General features: G+C 35.6%; 2 protein-coding genes and 1 long non-coding RNA gene across 3 annotated transcripts; 1 reads left to right on the plus strand and 2 right to left on the minus strand.

The window, feature by feature from the left end:
- Positions 1-9658: 9658 nt before the first annotated feature.
- Positions 9659-12224, plus strand: LOC138135277 (uncharacterized). The gene is made up of 2 exons (XM_069053975.1): positions 9659-9872; positions 11238-12224. The coding sequence occupies exons 1-2, from the start codon at positions 9701-9703 to the stop codon at positions 11726-11728; spliced, it is 663 nt and encodes a 220-aa protein (XP_068910076.1). The 5' UTR covers positions 9659-9700; the 3' UTR covers positions 11729-12224.
- Positions 12225-12622: 398 nt separating this feature from the next.
- LOC138135291 (uncharacterized) lies at positions 12623-13563 on the minus strand. Its single transcript, XR_011160917.1, has 3 exons — positions 13246-13563; positions 12808-13190; positions 12623-12755 (listed from the first exon to the last, which is right to left on the minus strand). It is a non-coding gene; the product is annotated as an uncharacterized lncRNA (long non-coding RNA).
- Positions 13564-13594: 31 nt separating this feature from the next.
- On the minus strand, positions 13595-16284 carry LOC138135289 (uncharacterized). Its single transcript, XM_069053989.1, has 5 exons — positions 15400-16284; positions 15045-15329; positions 14785-14992; positions 14372-14730; positions 13595-14311 (listed from the first exon to the last, which is right to left on the minus strand). The coding sequence occupies exons 1-5, from the start codon at positions 15511-15513 to the stop codon at positions 13862-13864; spliced, it is 1416 nt and encodes a 471-aa protein (XP_068910090.1). The 5' UTR covers positions 15514-16284; the 3' UTR covers positions 13595-13861.
- Between the last annotated feature and the right edge of the window lie 4227 nt (positions 16285-20511).

Consider the following 20511-nt stretch of genomic DNA (forward strand, 5'->3'; position numbering starts at 1 on the left):
TTTTTTTTAATTAAGATAGCAAATGCGTCATACGGGTTCCACATGCGACTGTCATTCCGTAATGAAGTTGTTAAACATTCCTATCATACTCGATGGTCCAATTGACACGCGATCTCCATTAGCAGGTATTTTTGTATTCGGGGAAAAGCAGGAAAAGGCGCCCGACCGGTATGCAAACAAAGCAACGTCTGGTTTGCAAAGAAAAGTGCCACAAGTGAATAACTCGTCGTGTGTTCTAAAAAGTTTTGCGAATGAGATTTATATTCCTCGAGCAGCACGTACCTGTCACTGGGTGTTTTATGTAAAGCCAATACAGCAGATGACATCAGCGAAATTCGCATTGTGAATTATTCAGGGACTAGGAAGGCGTGCGATCTCTTGTCCCGCAAAGGTGGAGACCTGATCCAAAATTAATAAACCAGGAATGCGCCACGACGGGACCCGACACACAAACTCAAATCTTAATTAAATGACATGACTTTTACGTGGTTTAACCCTCCTGTCATTGGTCCGATGGTCTTTCAGATGAAAATTATTAAATTATTTCAACAGGATAACTCTCATGTTTTGTTCTTGCAGGAAAATTTCGAAGATGCAGCATGTCCTATTTGAAAAATTACATACTCTTTAACAATTTATTCTACATATGAATGAATGTATTTAGTAGTTTTATCTAAACTAGAAACGAGAATTTTGAATCAAAATGTAAAATAACGCAGTTTGTTTTCGTTGAATTGACTGTACCAAATCACTGTATTTTCGTAATATTTAGGATTAAGTCCTATTGCAGTTGAGTGGATACATCGATATTGATTATTCATATGCACGAGGGTAGTTGGGAAAATGTTAACATTCGACAAGACTCAATGGAGTAATAATAAACTGGCGTGATCTTCACGTGATTTTCCGGAGATGGTGTCCTATTGGTTAAAAGGAGCGTGTTAAGAAGTATGGTGCAGCTCAATGCACGCAGCGGAAATTTGCATCCATTCTTAAAGTAGCAAATTTCCCACACATAACTCAAATTTGGCGAGGCAGTGTAAATGAGGCTTTTCACGACGTCGCTACATTCTATCACGTGGAGACCTCATGAGCATGACTACTCCACTGGTTCGCCGCGCCAACTATAGGAACTGATGGATTTCTTAAAAAATTCGTTCTAGTGGACGAAACTTAGGTTCATGACTTTGATCATTGTTTGCTGGGTAGATATAGAGATAAAAGGAGAATATAATGCAAATTTTTTCAATATTAAGAGGAAAAAAATAGAAAATTGAGATGATCAGATATATGTATTGTTCGCTCGGGACAGGACTTACCTAGGTACTGTTTTCGTACGGGGGGAGAGTCACCAATAGTATTATCGTCATCAGGACGATGCTCAGGTTCATAAGAGTTGTATTATCAACTGATATCCAAAGTGACAATTTCAAAATATTTGCGTAACTCTTCTAGATCTAGCTATCAATGAGAAGGGTTTATTTACAAATATACAAGATTGTGGGGGCAATAAATAAATCAGTGGAAAATAATTTAAATTGGTCTACCCGTCTGGTTTTGTCAAGAAAAAAGAAATGATCAACCATTTTTGTATACTCCAATGGATGGAGCTTTAGTTCTATTTACTGTGATGGGTCTGTGCTTTGAATAATTTTTATTCTAAAATTGCGAAAGGAGTCTAGTATAATCTACCTATTTCTTGAGATGTTGTCTTAGTTTCTGGATATACACATTCTGCATTCTACATCTGGTGAAAAATGATGCAAAATAAAATCGAGTGAATCCAATAAGATATTTCTGAGTACCTAGTGTGATAGATTTGCTCAGATTCAGGTCTTTACAAAAATAAGCAATACTTTGAAAACTTTTATTTGGAAAGGAGAAATTATAGAAGAAATCTGAAACATAAAAAGTTACAAACACAGGACATTGAAAAGAAAAGGGAAATTCAAAGAAAATATAGTGAGAAATCCAGACAGATAAAGAAAAAAAAGACAAGCGAACATACATAGAAAAAACAGCGGAAGAGACACAAACAGGAGCGATGAAAGGAGACAACAAAACACTCAGTGACGCAAAAAGAAACTGTAATATGATGAAAGACAAAAACCAGCAAATACTAACAACGGTGGACGAACAATTACTAAGATGGGTAGAGCATTTTAAAGAAATATGAATTGAATATAAAAAGAGAAGAAAAAGAAAGAATAATAGAATTAAATATAAACACAGAACTACCCCACATAGAAAAACTAGTAGTAGCAATAAATAGTCTAAAGAAAAGAACAATAAAACACCTGAAATTGATCAAATTTCGGAAAAGTAAGTAGGTAATAGTAGACGCACACACATCAGCCGACATATTACGAGTATTACCACTATTTATAAGAATTTGGCAAGAAGAAGTATTCGCAAGAGATTTGAAAATAGGAGTAATAATCAAAGTACCAAAGGAAGGAGACTTAAAGACATGTAATAATTGCAGAGCAATAACGCTACTGAGCACGGTAAACAAGCTCTTCTGTAAAATAATACTTGATAGAATAATAGGTAAAATTGGCCCAAGAAAAGAACAACATGGCTCTAGAACAGGATGCTTCTGCATAGACCTAATTAACACACTGAGAATTGTCACAGAACAATCAACAGAATATCTATCAGTCGCCACTTCACCTATACCTATATATATATATTCGTATGAAGAAAAATACAATTGAAATTCGAAATTCACAAAATAATTATGTTAAATTATATGTTTTTAATTTGTTGTAGACAATTTAGGGCGTCTTCGGTAAGTAGATGGAGTTTGGAGAAACCTTGCTGGAATTTAGTAAGGGGACATTCTTCCACAATGTGTTGGATGGTTTCTTTTTCTGCACCGCATTCACAAGAAGGGTTTTCACGAATGTTCCAGTGAAACAGCATATTATTGCATTTGCCACGGCCGGTTCTAAAACGATTTAATTTACACCAGATTTTCCTTGGTAGGTCAAATCCCGGAATTTGTTTTGTAGGATCCTCAATTAGATTTTTGTTGAAAATATCTACGTCTTGCCAGGCTGCTTTCCAATAGTCAGATTTCGAAAATGGTTGCATGAGGAATTCTTCTTTCCAGAGTGGTTTACGCGATTTTAATCTAAAGGGTGGTAAATTTGCCATGTCTTGTGTTATGGAGTACATGTTCGGTAAATTTTGAAATTTACCCCAAATTCGTTTTGTTACGTATTTTCTTCTAATATCGTACGGAATAATGTGCGCTAAGACATGTAGCCATGGGGTTGGAGTAGATTTTAATGTACCCGTTATTATTCGAAGTGTGGTATTCAATTGAGCATCTATTTTGTTCACGTGTGCACTGTTCTTCCAGAGAGGGCAACAATATTCTGATATACTAGAGCTAGTCCTGTGACACGTAAAGTGTGTGCATTCGCTCCCCAACTTGTGCCTGCGAGTTTATGTATAATATTGTTTCTCGTTTTCAGTTTCTGTCGTAACTTTTCGATGTGTAATTTGAAGGTTAGAGACGAATCAAGAGTTACTAGATATGTCGGAGAATAATTATGCTTAATTGTAGTTTCGTTAAAGACTACATTCAGTTTTCTATTTTTCTGGTTGTTTACGAGATGGAAACAGCAAACTTCTGTCTTTTGAGGATTTGGGCAAAGTCGCCATTTTGTGAAATATTTATTCAAAGGTATTAAATCTTCTGACAGTTTTCTACATTTTCAAAATTCTGATGTTGGTAAGCCATTACTAGGTCGTCAGCATAGATGATTTTTCGGGAATTTGTTGGGGGTAAATCACTTATCTATTATTCATAGATTTCAAAAATGCTTTCGATTCGGTTAACAGAGAGAATATCGGGATAGCATTGAAGAACAGGGGAATACCACAGAAAATAATAAACCTGAAAAGGAAGGCTACGGTAATTACCTACAAAAGCGTAGTGTAAGTTATCCAGTGAATTTGAAACAAAAACAGGAGTCAAACAAGGATGTACTTTGTCGCCGCTTCTTTTCACAAAATTATTAGACGTTGTAATGAAAATAACAACGAATAACACAAATAGAGGTATTAGATGGGGTCTGTTCGAAAGCCTGGAAGACTTGAATTTTGCAGATGACTTATACACTTATACCTGTTGTCGCATAACAGTTAACACATGGGGAAGAAACTAAAAACATTAGAAGAAGCAGCCAGAAAAATAGGTCTGAAAATTAACAAAGAAATAACAAAAATAATGTGCATAAACGAAGAGAAAAATAAACCCTTGAAACTAAGAGAAGAAGTAGACAAATTTACTTACCTGGGCAGCATTACAGCAAAGAAGAATAGAACAACAAAAGATGCAGAAAAAGAATAAACAAAGCAAGAAGCGCATTTGGAGGATTGAACAAGATGATTCAACCGGTGCTCTTGTATGGGTCAGAATCGTGGTCGATTACAAATACCGTCAGGAACAAATTACAGGTTTTAGTCAATAGGTGTCAGAAATCAATACTAAAGATCTGGTGGCCCGAAATAATTTCCAACCAAGAACTACGGACACAGACAGAAGAATACCCAATAGAAATCAGAAGAAGAAAGTTTAGATGGCTAGGACACACCTTAAGCAAAAAAGAAATCTCCAAAAAAGCGCTCAAATGGAGCTCCGAAGGAAGAAGAAAGCCAGGTCGGCCAAAAGAGTCACGGATAAGAACAGCACAATTGGAGACGATCAATCAAATGGGATATATCGCCAAGGAAAGACAGAAATGGAAGCAATTCGTAACTACCCCATGTCCCAAGAGGGAATAATGGGATTTACTAACTACTATTGCTCTACTGCTAGAAAATCATGCTAAATATGGTGTAAAACTTTTCTTTTGTTGTACTTTTGACTACAACTTTTTTTCAGTTATTTACCATTGCCATTTGCAGCATTTCCAAGAGTTGACTTTGTGCTGATTTTACCTAAAGAACATACGGCAACATTACATCTGAATCCACCTATACGAGTAAATTACATGTTACAAAAATTAAAATTGTTTACAACGTTCAATGTCACTATGATTGTAAAAAAAACTTGCTGTCAATATCGTCCTGTTCATTTCAAGATTTATCAAGTTTTCCGTTACCTCTTGCATTTTAAGTTTTTCCTTATGATTCATAGGTACTTATTCTTTCTAGCCTCCTTTAGGATTTTGTTCTAGTTTTGTGGTTCTAAGTTTTTTTATTTCTTATATTAAAATGTTCTCAAACAAGGAACCTACGGACATGCACACACTGCTGGGAAAATGTAGAAAAACACTACCCTTGCTGATGGAGTTTATCGTGACAATATTCTGAAATAATTATGAGATCAATTTTTGAAAAATTTTCATTCTCAAGTTGGTTTTTAAAATTTTTTTCAATTAAATGAACATTTTAATTTAATTAATAAAAAAAGATAAAAATAAAATTAAGTATAAAATGAACATCACTCGCTAATTAATGTCACTATTTGTACCGAAATAATTTCCCTATCACTGAAATGTTCAGGTCGAAATACGCCAGAGAGAAATAAATTAAAAAAAGATAATGTTCCTGAGCATTGTTATTTATGTTTCAAATGGAAATCAACCAAAAAAAAGGATTGCCGAAAGAGTTGTTTATTTCAAAAGGATTGGCGAATTTCAACGAAATTGGGTAACCCTGGCTAGTCGGTTGTCAAATGGTGAGCAAGGCGTGTACCATATGACGCAATTAATTTTCTTTGATGTTTGTGGGAATCCCCGTTCTGCTCGCCGAGAACTGTTGTCGATAATGTTGTGATTGTTGCGGCGAGCGGTCGTGTCGTAAATCATGTCCGTTATAAAAGTAGATAAACACACAATGGTCGCATAAATTTGGGCATGCTATTAGAATTTATGTGTAAAAATCGCTGGGGAAATCATTATTAATGCCGGCAGGCCGGGTAATTTATCATGGGGCACTTTGGCGTCGAGTGATAGATGTGAGTCAGCCATGCATGGCAATTGAAGATTCGGCGCTTTGGGTGCGGGCGCATATTTTAAAAGTTATGGTCGTAATAAGTCGGCAAAAAAACACCACACACACCCACCGGGAATTGGGCGAATGTGTTCCAATTCCTGGTCTGACGAATGGTCGCATTGAAAGCCGGCATTTGTCTTCATCGTGTAAATCAGTGCGAACGGCAAACACAAACTTGAACGGTTTCCTAAAGCGGGTCGACAAGATAGAAAGATCGCCTGACAGCGCGCCAGAGTGATGAGCCCATACGTCTTGGCTTCCCTCCCAGCTCTCCCGGACGACGGAGAAAAATAACCCTCACGCTTGCAAGTCAAGAGAAACGAGGGATGTAAGCGAGCGCCTAAAAGAAAACGTTCATCTTCCCTATTTATATCTGCCAAGATGACATGTATATGTATGGCTGCAGACACATCTCATTTACAGAGAGGCATAATTCTTTAACACTTTCCGCGAGAGTGGCCGTAAATCTGAGTTTGTGCTCTCTAGTTTATAGCGAGCTGCCCGCACTGTACTGTTTCCGCACTTGATTTATCGACGGCGGTGCGAACCAGATGAAGGATAAATGTAATGGATGAACCGCTAACATTAATCTGCGAAAGCCGTCTCCCCATTGACTAATGGTCCTGGGCGGACGATCTCCATAACCAAACGACAATGGGAGAGACCCCGGCCTCGCGGCTCCCCGACATCCACAAATATCTCCCAGAAATACGTAGTACCTACCGCTCTTAGATCCTTTTTTACAGTTTAGTTTGGATTTTTTAATTATTACTTAACATCGTGACGACAGTTCTTTTAACTGTCCCATCGTATTGAGTAGTATTACTTCTTACAAGTGTTGGTGTTTGTTTGAGGTTTTTTCGAGTGGTTTTACACGACGTTCACTCGGCTTCTGGTACTCAATATTGTAGACAAAGCAGGTCCGTTTCCATTCTGTTTTAAAACCTCTTTCGGATATTCTTAACTATTGTATTCTCAATTTGGTTGTAGGTCGTAAAATTTTATTGCATACTATGAGTGATTAAGGGGCACAATGGTTGGGTTTTAAAAGGTTGGGAAGCGGCGCGTGCCGTTTGCCGTACAATGCAAATATACAAAATGTACAATATAACCCTGCTTAAAATATTACCTGCTAGTGGTAAACTAGGATTTATAAATCCCGCAAGATCTTTAACTTAAAGTACCATAAAATTTTACGACCTACAACCAAATTGAAAACACAGTATACTAACTATCAAAAAAATCGGTCATTGTTCACTTTAGCTACTTCTGGAATTTTCCCGTTTTTTCTAGCTAGACAGCCTCAGGGCGTCCTCCTACATCGTTTTCCACCACTCAAACCTTGTGCAAATGAATTTTCCTTGCCCCTTAGTTAAACTAAGACATTGGCGCGACCTTGAAACACAACAAGAGAGAAAAAAAAGGCATTTGCACAAGGTTTGAATGGTGGGCAACGATCTAGGAGGACGCCCTGAGGCTGTCTAGCCAGAAAAAACGCGAAAATTCCAGAAGTAGCTAAAGTGAACAATTACCAAAAAATCCGCAGCATGCAAATGATAATACATATTTTTTGGTAAAATTTGGTAGACGTCTTGGTGTGAGTCTAGACACGTATCCTATAAAGTCAGAATCAAATCCGATTAAGTTAACATCTTTTGCTTTAAGTGATTACCAAGTTTGAAGTGAAAACTTCTTTAGGCGCATCACATACATTTTATTCTCGGGCAGTGAATTACATAGTTTCCTGCGACACGCTAAAATCGTTCGCAGCAATTTAGCGGAGCGAGGTAGCAACAGTCAACTTGACACTTCCGAATTTTCATTGCTCATTGTGTTTTCATTGTGTTGCTCAATTTAAGTGATCTCAGTGTAGAGCTGTAAGAGTGGTCATATACAGGGTGGTCCAACACTTACCATTTTTGCGATTACACGTTTAATAATTGTCCAAAAATTCTGAAACTCGGTAGGCACAATCTACAATTAATATTCTATGATTGAGCATGATCAATTTTTTTCAATTAAATTTTTGTGTAGGAGCTAACTTTATAGCGATTTAATATCAAATTGGTCCAAATATTGAAAGCTTTTTTTTGCTTTACTAGTTACAGAACTCCTCACCTTTTTGATTGATCCACTTCCGACTTTGAATTATAATTAGGTAATAGTGAAAATTGCGATCAAATATCAAGTTAAAGAAAGCTGGAATCCAAGACCGTTTATGGTAGAGCTGAATAGGACAGCACGTAATGTGATGGCCCCCCAATAAATCTTTTTGACGCAGGGCTGTCGGCTCCTCCGAAACCATTTTTCAGGTCAGTACTGGTGAAATTCCAGTTTATGATAGAAACGATTCGTAGCAAGTAAAGGATTTTTCTTTAAATGAAAAATAGATATTTTAGAAAACTGAATATTGAATAATTTCAACTTCATTACGTAATTTATTTGAAAATTTCTTCAGAATGTTTGCCGAAATTGCTAGGCGTAAAATAGTCGAGTTCGGCGATGGGGTATTGCAAATCTTACTTCTGGTTTGGTTTGTGATTAGGCACTTAGTGTAATTGCGTCATAAATTCCTGTCAGTTGTGCGGCATCTTCTTTAATTGCAAATAAATCGGCAATGTGATGCGTTTTAATTTTTTTTATTTTCAGATTTCTATTTTCTGTATTAGTTTGAACCTATTTAGATTAAATTTTTTTTTTTAATTTTGATTAATTTCACTTTATCGCCTCTTGAGGCGAAACCCAATTGATAATAAATAAAATAATGGGACAGGCTTATAGCTCCATAATGTGTGTCTCTTCCTAGACAAGCGTAAAATTTTTTCGATAATTAGAAACCGCGTAATCGCAAAAATGGTAAGTGTTGGACCACCCTGTATAAAAAGGATAAAAATACGACAAATATTGTTAAGTTCACAGATGGATGTAGGATTTAGTAGGTAATTCTCAATAAAATGGTTTCAACAATTCATCTATTGATTGTCTGGTCCCGCTTGCTATGAAAAATTGTGTTCGGTTCAATACAATAAACCATCGTTAAAAAAATAAAGCTAAAATAAAACTTAAACATCAAAACCTAACCTCACAAATTTTTCCAGTCATAGAAGAAGTTTTCTCTTCTGTCGTGCAGTCTTAAGTACACACTCTCTCTTTCTTATTTTTGTTGTTGCCTTGTTTTTGTTGGTTGAAATAGTTTTAATCTAGTAGTAGAAGTGTGAAACAATGCCTCCAAGAAAAAGATATCAGGCTATTCGCCAATTACGAGTAACACAGTTGTTCATACAAACAAATTTCGAAAATAGTAAACCTTTCTATGTCTTCTATTGTACCGTGTTGGCAAGCGTGGTTGGTAGAAAACAGAAATAGTCGTGCTCAAGGTTTTGGAAATCTGGACATTCTAGATCTAGACGAGCCACAGACAGACAAGATTGGCACTTTGAATTTTTAGCATTTAGGGCCATATCTCACTGGGATGCCATGGAAGCGCCGCCAGCACTGTCGCCAGAGATAACACATGGGGATATCTGACCTGGCAGCGCAACCACTTTGGCAGCGCAGCCAGCCAAACCCAATGTCCAAACGTGTGTTTGGCATTGATTGGCGTCCCCAGGAAAATACAAAGATTTCAAATACCGAGTCACTCGGTCAGTCGCCAGCAGTGTCTCCAGTGAGTCCATGCATTGTCAATATGAACAATTTCGATACCGAGAAATTTATAAATGAAGTGCAAAATAGGCCCTGGCTTTGGGATACTTCCGTCGCGGATTATTCCAACCGTGAAGTGAAGAAAAAAGGCTGGGAGGAACTTGTGAACATATTTGGAGGAACAGAGTTAAGTGTGACAAATAAAAGAGAATTAGGTAAGGCTTTTAATTGTTCTATTAATGAATACAATTGTTTTGCCAGGGTGTGGATTATTGTTAACAAAATAGTCGGCAAATTTGTCTCGTACTGCAAGTGCTGTTCGCCCTTCTCTGGCTAAATCCCTACCCCTTTGGGTATTAGGTTCAAAGCCGGTCACGTGTAGAGTATCATCATACACTCCGTTTCTGAGTTCGATGCCGATAAGTCGTAAAACCCTATTGTCATAAATCAATAATAATCCCCGCTTAAACACACGCACATGTAAATTTCTTTTGACGGGAAGCAACTTGCCCTCGGCCCACGTTAACAAATTGGCAATCCTCGTTCTGAAAGTTAGGTACGTGCGGGCGTAAGAGTGAAAAAACATGATGTTTGGAAGATGAAGATGCCAGATAAGGGATAGTACTTTAGAGCAGAAAAAAAATTAATACCAGAGAATGACGTAGGCCCTAGGCTGCTTATAATTAATTATGTATTCATAAAATGTTTTGGACGCACTGGAAACTGTCACGATTCGGTCGTTTTATGGCTTAACGGCATCGGACTCAGAAACAGAATAAATCGTACAAAATCCTAAAAGACAACAAATTTTTATAATTACTTTTGTTATATCAATGTGTAGATTCAAAAGTCTGTGAAATATTCTTCATTTGTTGGATACAACTCCAAATCACGGCAAAACTGTTGAGATAATTTCTCGGGCTCAGGAATATTTAAAGAATTGGTCATGAGCTTCTTGTAAAACGTCTTTGAAAATTGCTGAATCGCTGGTTTTTCCGTATGCGCCAACATCTATAGATATGAAACTGTAATTTTCGTCACATTCATCAAGTTACACGATGAGAAAGTAATGTTTGTAGTTATAATACAGGGTCATTATAAATGATTGTCCCATCGCAGTTGGCGTTGAAAACCCGCACAAATTTTGGATGTGCCGCCAGCCTCGCAAAGTTAGACAAACTAGTAGACAGATTTCCACTACCGTCTGAAGCACCACCAATCGGCGATACTTGTCTCACTCATGTTATGAGGCTTGCGGCACATTCAACTCCGTCAACAACGCCTACTGCGATGGGACAATCATATCATTTATAATGACCCTGTATAATGAACCAGAATCAGTGGGTTGAAACAGTCTTACGTGCTTCCCGTCTGCAGCACCAATGCAGTGGGGAAAGTTAGCATGTTTTTCAGATTCATCTGCTATTTTTGTCCAGCCATCTGCAGTAGTCGGTAATGCCAAACATGTTTCTAGATGTTGACACATTGCGGCACACACTTCTCTCATTATTGTTGTGACTGTTGTATATCCAAGTCTGTAGATATGGTGCATGAATGCAAACATTCGTTATTTCTTTCAGGACAGACGCTACAGAAAAGGTGGAAAAGTATAAGAGGGTGTTTTACGCGAGAAGTAAAACGTCAAAAAGAAGTGAAATCCGGATCTGCTGCAGGATCGCGTAAAAGCGAATATCAGTATTTCAAGCAATTACAATTCCTGCAAAAAGTGGTTGCTGTTAGAGACATCTCGGAAGAGCCTGCGGAAGACTTACAGCATGATGAAGAAACAGCAGATCGTTGGCAAAGAGCAAAACGAAGTAAGAAAAGACACAAAATCACTGATCCCGAAGATGATCCCTGTATTAAAGCGCGAAATAACTCCATCGAAAAGATGGAACAACTTGAGAGAGCAGAGGAAGACGAAGACAGAATGTTTTTACTTTCTTTGTTAGGTCCACTGAAAAGTGTGCCTCAAGAGAAAAAAATGACAACGAAAATTAAAATAATGACTATAGTTAATGAAGCTACACAAGTGGACAACTATACTCATAAAAGTGAAGTACCTACTTAATTAGATCAGTCTCGAAATACACTGAAATATCCTGAAAGAATAATCTCCCCAGAACATTCTGCGAATACAGGTTCTCCTGGTCCTTATCCTGTTTTGTCTCCATCTAATACAAGTAGTATAGAGAATTCTGGAACTCTCTTGGATCTTTTTTAATGACAATCACGGCAGTTCTAGAGGGAAATTCTCAAGACTTTTCTTTGTTAGTGTTAGTATAAATATTCTATTTTATAACAAAAATTAAGTGAAAATTAATTGTTCTGTCTGTTATTAACTAGTAAGCAAAGAAACATAAAAACCGAACAATAGATCTACTGTAGCAACTTTGATTTACTGCCGTTTTTTTTAGGTTTCTATTACCACTCAACACTGTTGACTCACCTTAATGAAACAAATCGTTTTTCTTCTGGACTTATTGACTTGTATCTTGTTTTAATAAATTATTTTTGTACACATTCAATAATTCGTCGAATGACGCTATAGACATTCTCACGTAATTAAAGAATTTACAGGTATATTTTCTCAAATCACCATATAAATTGTAAAATAGTCCGCTTTCAGAGCGATCGCTAATGAAAGGATGCACCTACGACTTTTTTTTCTTCTTTTTGTCAAGCATTTTTTTACCATTCATTATTTTCTTAATTATATAATTCATTAATAATTAACAAGCTAACAAACAAGTGCAATATTCTTATACAGAGTGATCAACAAGAAACCAAATCAAGAGTGCTACCTCATCTTTTGTTTTATCGAAACGTATTTCTATCATGGATCAGCCGCTTTTATTTACTTGCTGTACACACTCGTTTTGTTGGTTGCCTACCTCTCAAAAATCTATTATTAATTGCCTTTATAAATTTTTTGTAATTCATGAATAATAGATTTAAAAGCAAGTTATAATTAATTATTATTTATTATTGATTAGGGAAAAAACACACAGTTACACAAAATTCCTTCATAAGGCACAATCTTGAGTTACAAAATTTTAAAAATTATTATTTTTCACAATTCTTTGTTTTGTTATTTTCTGTAAGTGTAAAAGTTATTATTCTCTTATTTTTGGGTAATTGAGAACTTACTCGTATTTTTCTAGCAATGTTTAAAACATTTAAATTACTCCAAGGTCAAAAAATAAGTTTTCACAAAAACTGCTCAAAATGTTCTCCATTGTGGTCCAGACAGAATCAAACTCGCCTCTCATAATTTCAAAAACCCTTATGAATCTGTCAATTTGTTTAGGGTAATGTGTGGGTTTTATTTCTTGCAACACACAAAGGGAAACAAATTAATATCCTTCTTAAAAATTTTCTGATAAGTGCCATAACACAATTTAACTTGCTGTCTTAAACGCCTTATGAAAGTTGAGGGATGTTCCTTGATAATTTGTCGAACATTTTGCACCATTTCTAAAATTTGAACTAAGGACTGACCTGACTTCTTCTTAATGATGGATTATGATGTGCTAAAATTAGGCACTATAATTTTAAGACATTGATAAACTTGTTGATAACCAATACCATCAGGTTCGGACATCTGGCTTGAAATTCTTCGGTGTAAGGGGGTACAAAGTAAGGCCAGTCTTCATTTTCTTGTTTCACCCTCTTTCGAAAATAATCTAATAAAAATGCCTTCTCTTTAATGGTAAAACCCATTTTACAACTTATTCTGGGATAATTATTGCTTACAACTTCAATAAACGTCTGTAAACTTTGCCGAAATCGAAGATTTGTTTTCTAGGTTAAATCACTTAAATTGTCAACAACAACAACCTTGGATTTTGAAATGTGACATTTCAACGAAGCATCTCCGTACCAGTGGCGTCGCGTTTGGCAATAAAGATGATCATTTACTTTAGGGCCCGGATTTTAGGCAATTAAAAAGTCGGAAATAGGTGCCTAAAATAGTCCCTTAAACTACTGCAAATAGTCCCTTAAAAACTGAAAATAAGCCATACTAGGTCCTTAAAGTTGTGGTTAATTAAATTAAAAAATGTGTTTTTAAAGTTTTAAGTAGGTACACACAACAAGATATTTACTAATTATTTTTTATTAATTAATATACAATACTACAAGTTTGTTAGTTATTTACATTGTTACGTATTTACATTGCATACAAGATATTGCTCTAAATTTTCTACTTTAAAACATTGTCGGTTATCCACCAAAATGGAAATGGATATTTTGAAAAACTTCTTTCTACCTCGCAAGAGGTAATGGGCGCAAATTTGTAATAAATTTCTTCCATTTTGGTGTCATGTTCCGGCACATCTTCACCTCTAAAAATTCTTGCCAATTCTAGAAGAAATTTGTATCCAGGATTTTTTTCAGTAACATCTTCAAGTTTTTTTAATGCTACTGCTGCTACAGGGCCTGGAGATTTTTTTAGGGAGGTAAATACGTTTTCAACAATTTTGATTGAATCGGTTAAAGGTAACCCATTTTTTTCCAATTGAGTAATACTTTCGCAGATTATTTTAAAATTACTGCGAACATAAATTAATTGGTTTTTTATTCCGGGTTTCTTCATTATAGACTGTGCTTTTTGAATAGCAACAGCAGAACTTCCATCAAAGGACATGACAACCTGTGAGTAGTTAAAAACAGTTTAACAATCAATTAATTTGCTTATCTTTTATATACTTACTTCTTTAATGGAATCAAAGTGTTCGCTGTAAAACATAGCAGCCTGAAGCCATGTTCCCCATCGTGTTAAAATTGGCTGTGGAGGCAGTGGCATTTCTTTTAGTTTTTCTTTGTACATTTCAACTCTCAAAGGTGCCTTAACGAAAATTTTTTTCACGTTCGAAATTAAATTATCCACATCTTCATATTGATAGCGAATTTTTTCAGCCACTAGATTTAAAGCATGCGCTAAGCATGTGACATGCACAATTTTTGGATAAAACACCTTAAGGTGTCTACCAGATTTTATCATATATGGTGCTCCATCCGTTACAAACAAAAGAAACTTTTCAGCAACAACTCTGGTACTCCACAAGATTTCTACGCATAGAAATTTTAAATCAAAATAAATTTAAAAAAGTGAAAAACCCTTACCTAAAGATTGATTTACGAATCTAGCTATTGTCTCATGATTTGTTCTTTCTAATTGTTTAGACGCCAAAAGATAAGATTTTCCAGGTTCATCTTCTGAAAGTTTCCCAACCAGACAATTCGCCACATATCGCCCAAGTGCATCTGTTGTTTCGTCAACTGAAACCCATATGTTAAAAGGATCCAGCTCATTCCGAATGCGGTCAATAGTCTAAAAGTGAAAATAATTTTAAATTAAATATTAAAAGATAGTATGTTCATACATCTTTGTAGCATTTTGGTAAATAATTTTTCCGTAAAGTAGACTCATCCGGAATTTTTCTACCACAATATTTTGTCAGAAAATTCTGAAACGCAGGATTTTGTAGTTTGTGCCATGGTATATTGGCAGCTAAAAAGACGTTACAAAGTTCCATATTGAATGTACTATTTGCCGATTCCTCCAAGTTCTGTGTCAGCAACGTTTGCCGAAGCGGTGTCATAATGTTCTCTTTATGGATGGCCGTTTGCTCATGCTGTTGCAAGTGACATTTTTTTTCGCATATAAACTACAAAAAATAAAATTTTCAAATAAGTAAAAAATATAAAATGACATATTTTTAATTATGCTTAACTTACCAGTTTACCACAAGCTTTACAAAACATTTCTCGGGTTGATTTTATTTCATATAAATCTTTCTTGCTTGTCCACTGTAATATTTTTTCGCGTAAACTAATTTTTTGTTTCGGCATTATGTTCACTTTAAACAGGTTCACAAGAAACACGACCACTGCACGGAGATAAAGTAAACGAGAAATGACAAATTTGTAATGCTTATATTTACGTCTCCCACCAAATTTCAGAGGAGATGGTTAATTTTATATTTCTTAAATTTTTAGAAAATGACACCCTTAAGGTTTCTCTTATTGTTTCACTTCGGGATTTTAATTTTCGTTTTTATGGCAAGGACCATTTTATAAACGTTAAAGCTTCTAACAATACCTAAGTATCAGAAAACATTAGACCGCGTATACCTGCACCCCTTCGAACAGAGGCAAACAGATAAACTCTGTAATTTATGCCAGTCCAGTCTAATGGTTTGTGGTACTTAGGTATTGTCGGAGTATTTACCGCTGACATCATGGTCCCAACCGTAAAAGCGAAAAAGCAATTCCTGTATTGTACTGCACTTTGTACATTTCAGTAATTACATCTCCTTAAATTTTAAAATCATAAAGCATTGTAAATTTTATTGAGGTACCACTTTTACATTTTCAATACCGTAAACTTCCCAGAATTCGAAAATTGGGAAAAAACCGCAAAAATGAAATTGATTTTTGGTCATTTTAGGCATGTTCAGGCAGTTAAAAGGTAAAATAGGTATTTAAAGGGCATTTTAGGCCGAATAGGCAGAATCAAATATGGCTCTAATTACTCTAATTAAGCCAGAAATCATTTATAGACAAGTTTCATACATGTGCCTTAAAAAATAAAAATAGTCCATTTTGCCTAAAATCCGGGCCCTAATTTACTTACTCTTACAAATGTAAAATGTTGTCCTTGTTAATCTTATAAATTGTTTCCCTTATCTTATAATAATAATAAAATGCACAATTATAATTCCAACGTCTAAAATTCATAAGGTATCATTTTTTATTAAATAGCGTTTGAGACCATAAATTGTCTACGCCCATGTTTTCACCGCTTATGTGCATATGATTTTGCTACGACGTGACCGATAATTTGCAACGCTTGCTCTGATTTGGATTCTTGTTGATCACTCTGTACATATAAGTATACTTCATTATTTTCGTTATTAGATATATCACGTATTGATTGTCATTATTGTCATTATGATCGACGTTTGCAAATTAAAATTTGAAATTTATTACTGTTACCCATAAGAATACAGACACAATTTGATTGACACATGTCAACATGTGAAGTGGGGTTATTCGTTCCTAAAGGCTGCTTTACAGCATACGTGAGTGGATTAACAGTTGTGGACGAAATTTTTTGGCCGCAATTGTACAATTGTGCAATTTATATTTGTATATAGATTTTTGGTGTTTATTAACTGTGATAAAACAAATATGAGAAACGAAAACAGGATTGAGAAGCGCGAATAAAACGTCATTACTTCATTAGTGTCAGGAGTGACAGTTAATAATACATTAAAATTGGACATCTGTTTTTGAAACAGGCGACACAGTAATATTTTTTCCAAAGCTAGCCTGACCCGACAATCATTTATATACAGGGTGTCCCAAAAATGGCGTACTAACTACTTACTACCGTATCCAGGATGTTTAAATGTACACGAAAAAAATATGTAATAAATTTTTCAGACAAAAAAATTAATTATTATTTTTATTATTAACGGTAATACAATGTAAACAAAGATGTACTCGTACATCATTACCTTGCAATGTTACTGTAGTGGATTTAAAATATTTTTTTCGATTTCCAAAGCTTCTAAATTCACTATTGTGCAGGATTAGCTATTGGTAGTGAGTAATCCTGTACTTTGTGATAATATGTACGATTAGAGGTAGCTGTCATGACAATTTAATTCATATATTTCAAAATAATTTTCCTGGTAAGTCCCACTTTCAAGGACCGCCAAATCAGCAAATAAGTCCAATAGAATTTTTTAAACATTTTTCTGACGTTTACGGTAGCCTCTTCTACAACGTAGTGCACCGTTAGTACGCTATTTTTGGAACACTCTGTATACCCTGTATTTTTATTCAGCAGTAATTGTTGTTTATTCTGAAAAGTAAAAGGTACCTTTATGGAATTCATCTTCAGGATTATGCATTTTTTCATTTCATTTCATTTTATAAAACATTAAAATACCTACAATAGATGCATAAATACGTACATTGACACCTGTTTTGCTTGCAACATGTCATCATTTTGGTTGCGTGTATGTTGATGTTTATGTAGGTAACAAGAAGACAGTCTTAATTAGGTAAATTAAGAAAATTTAGAATACGAAAAAGTCTCGTTACAACAAAATATTTGAGTAAATGTATCTATTTTGTTTATTGCATTTGGTTAAATTTGCATTTAGTGCGCTTGCAGTTTAGGATCGTTTTGAAAAAATCTCGCCCCTTTTTCTCCATTCGCCGGTGCATTTATTCGTTGTCATCCAAATTAAATCGCTAACGAGCGAGGAAGCCATTCGGTTATTTAGTATAATTTAGTGGAGTTTTCGAGCTGACATCATTCCGGTGTGCCCTGCGCCGCCACCATTGACAAATCACGTCACGCGCGCCCCGACGACAATGATTAAGTGGGCGACAAGGCCCGACAAATGCGGGCAAAAATACAAGGACACGGCCCCTTCCTAATGACGCCATTTATTCTCCTTTATGAGGCAGGCGACATCACAAAGGCCCGACGACCACCAACAATACATTTTCCGGAGCAGCGTCTGTTCGTAGTGGTGGGTCCGACGTATCTAGCTCGACTCACACTGTATCATACCGCTCGATGCGACTCCATCAACGTCACTGCACCCGATCATCCACAAAAGACCATTCGTTTCGGTAATGCAGCGGTTCGATTAGCTAAGGGTAGTCTGCACCCCTTCAACACCTGCCACTTTTTGAAGTGAAAACTTCTTTAGGCGCACTACATACATTCCCAGGCAGTGAATTAGTTTTATGCGTCACGCTAAAATCGTTTGCGTCACGCTAAAATCGTTCGCAGCAAGCTAAAATCTCGGGAGTCAGGTTTAGCTGAGCGAGCGAGAAACAAACAAACAGGACCTAGTGCTGGTCGAAAGAACAACAACAACAAGAAGACTCAGTATAAGTAGTTATGAGCACATAGATAGAATGACAGAAAATAGACAAACAAAAATATGCAAAGACTACAAGCCAATCATAAGAAGACCTGTAGGACGTCCATCCAAAAGTTACTAGTTTTATTGCTCTGGAAACATCAAGTCAAAAATCTTATTATAATCTTAAGATCGTTTTTGTTTAATGGGCTGGTACCAAGCCAAAAATCTTCTGGTTTTAATATAATTTTGGACATACGGTGGTGGGTTGTCATTTTGACTATCGCAGTGTTTAGTGAAAAGTCTATTCGCTACAGTAGCGCCAAGCAACGCGTATTGCCATCTACTCGGAGCAAGTCGAAAGAACGTTGGTCTAGGACAAATTAGCATCTGAAATGGGTTAGTTATGCGTCTGCTGCAGGTTGACATTTCGTTCGATGACGTTCGTCATTCAGCAAATGCGTTCTGTTCTCGTCGTTTGCGAAGTGCATTGCACAGATTATAGTCGCGTTGCGCCACTCGCTCGTAAATCACCAAGATTTATGTTCCTGGTGGAACGGCCGCGCCTGTATAAACGCGCGCTACGGCCGCTGTTATGTAAATAATAATTTCATTATGCTGGCATTAAAAGACCAGCTGTGATGGATAACAAATATTATACTGCAGCTTTATTAACTGCGACACGGATTTAGATAAGAACTGCTTTAATTAAATTCATAATTGCCTTTAAAATTCTCCTATCTTGCTTTCAACATCGAGATTTTCAGAAAGGACCCCCTTCTTGACATGGTTCGGTGGTATACCTGTCGCGGGGAAAAAAATCAACGTAACATGAAATGGTGTGGATTGTTTAATGTAAGTGGTTCGGGTCACGCACGGTAACAGCGGCAGATAATCACTTTCTAAAACCATTTCTGCAAAATAGTAGATGCACAATGTTTGGGCGTGCTCGAGAGGTGACCATTAGGACTGCGGATATTGTATTGTAAACTGTAAGTATAAGGGTATTTCCAATGCATTAATAAACATACAGTGAGCGGCAAAAGTATGGAATAAATTCATTAAAAATTAAACAAAATTTTTTTCAAAAAAATCTTTGGACAGGTCAATTTTAGTTTATAAAAATACATATTTTAATACAAAATAAAATTCCAAGCAGTCACTTGTTTTAGAGTTATAACGTCATCGATAGTTTTTTTAAGTAGAAACTCCCTATTTTTTTTTCTTGATTCTGATAGCCTTTTTAATTGTCTAAACGCCAGTATAAAAATTTTGCTACCTTACATAAGGAAATTTTTGAGAAAAAAAAAATAAATTTGGAAAAAATTAATTTTATAACGAACAAAAACAAGTCAAAAACTGTGTTAGTAAGTACTTAAAATTATGGAATTAAATGTTCGAATTACCATCCCCCAGCTTGTTGACAATAAGCAAGTTTATGAAGAAATTCCCCCTGTTTTAGTTTTATCTAGTTTCTTCGCCGCACCCAATCAAAATTAAAATTTCAATACGTTGTGTTTCTGTTAAATGAGTCATTTTCAAAAACGTTCTGTAAAACAAAAAATACATACGAATGAAACTGACAGTAACATTTGACTGTTTGAATTACCTACTTGATTTTTAGACTTGTTTTTGTTCGTTATAAAATTTATTTTTTCCAACTTTTTTTTTTTTTTCTCAAAAATTTCCTTATGTAAGATAACAAAATTTTTACACTGTCATTTAGACAATTAAAACGGCTATCGGAATCAAGAAAAAAAAATAGGCGGTTTCCATTTAAAAAAAACTATCGATGACGTCATAACTCGAAAACAAATGACTGCTTGGAATTTTCTTTGGTACTAAAACATGTATTTTTATAAACTAAAATTGACCTGTCCAAACATTTTTTTGAAAAAAATTTTGTTTAATTTTTAGGAAATTTATTCCATACTTTTGCCGCTCACTGTATAATTATACA

This window comes from Tenebrio molitor, chromosome 7, assembly GCF_963966145.1.
Source record: "Tenebrio molitor chromosome 7, icTenMoli1.1, whole genome shotgun sequence".
Lineage (NCBI taxonomy): Eukaryota > Metazoa > Arthropoda > Insecta > Coleoptera > Tenebrionidae > Tenebrio > Tenebrio molitor.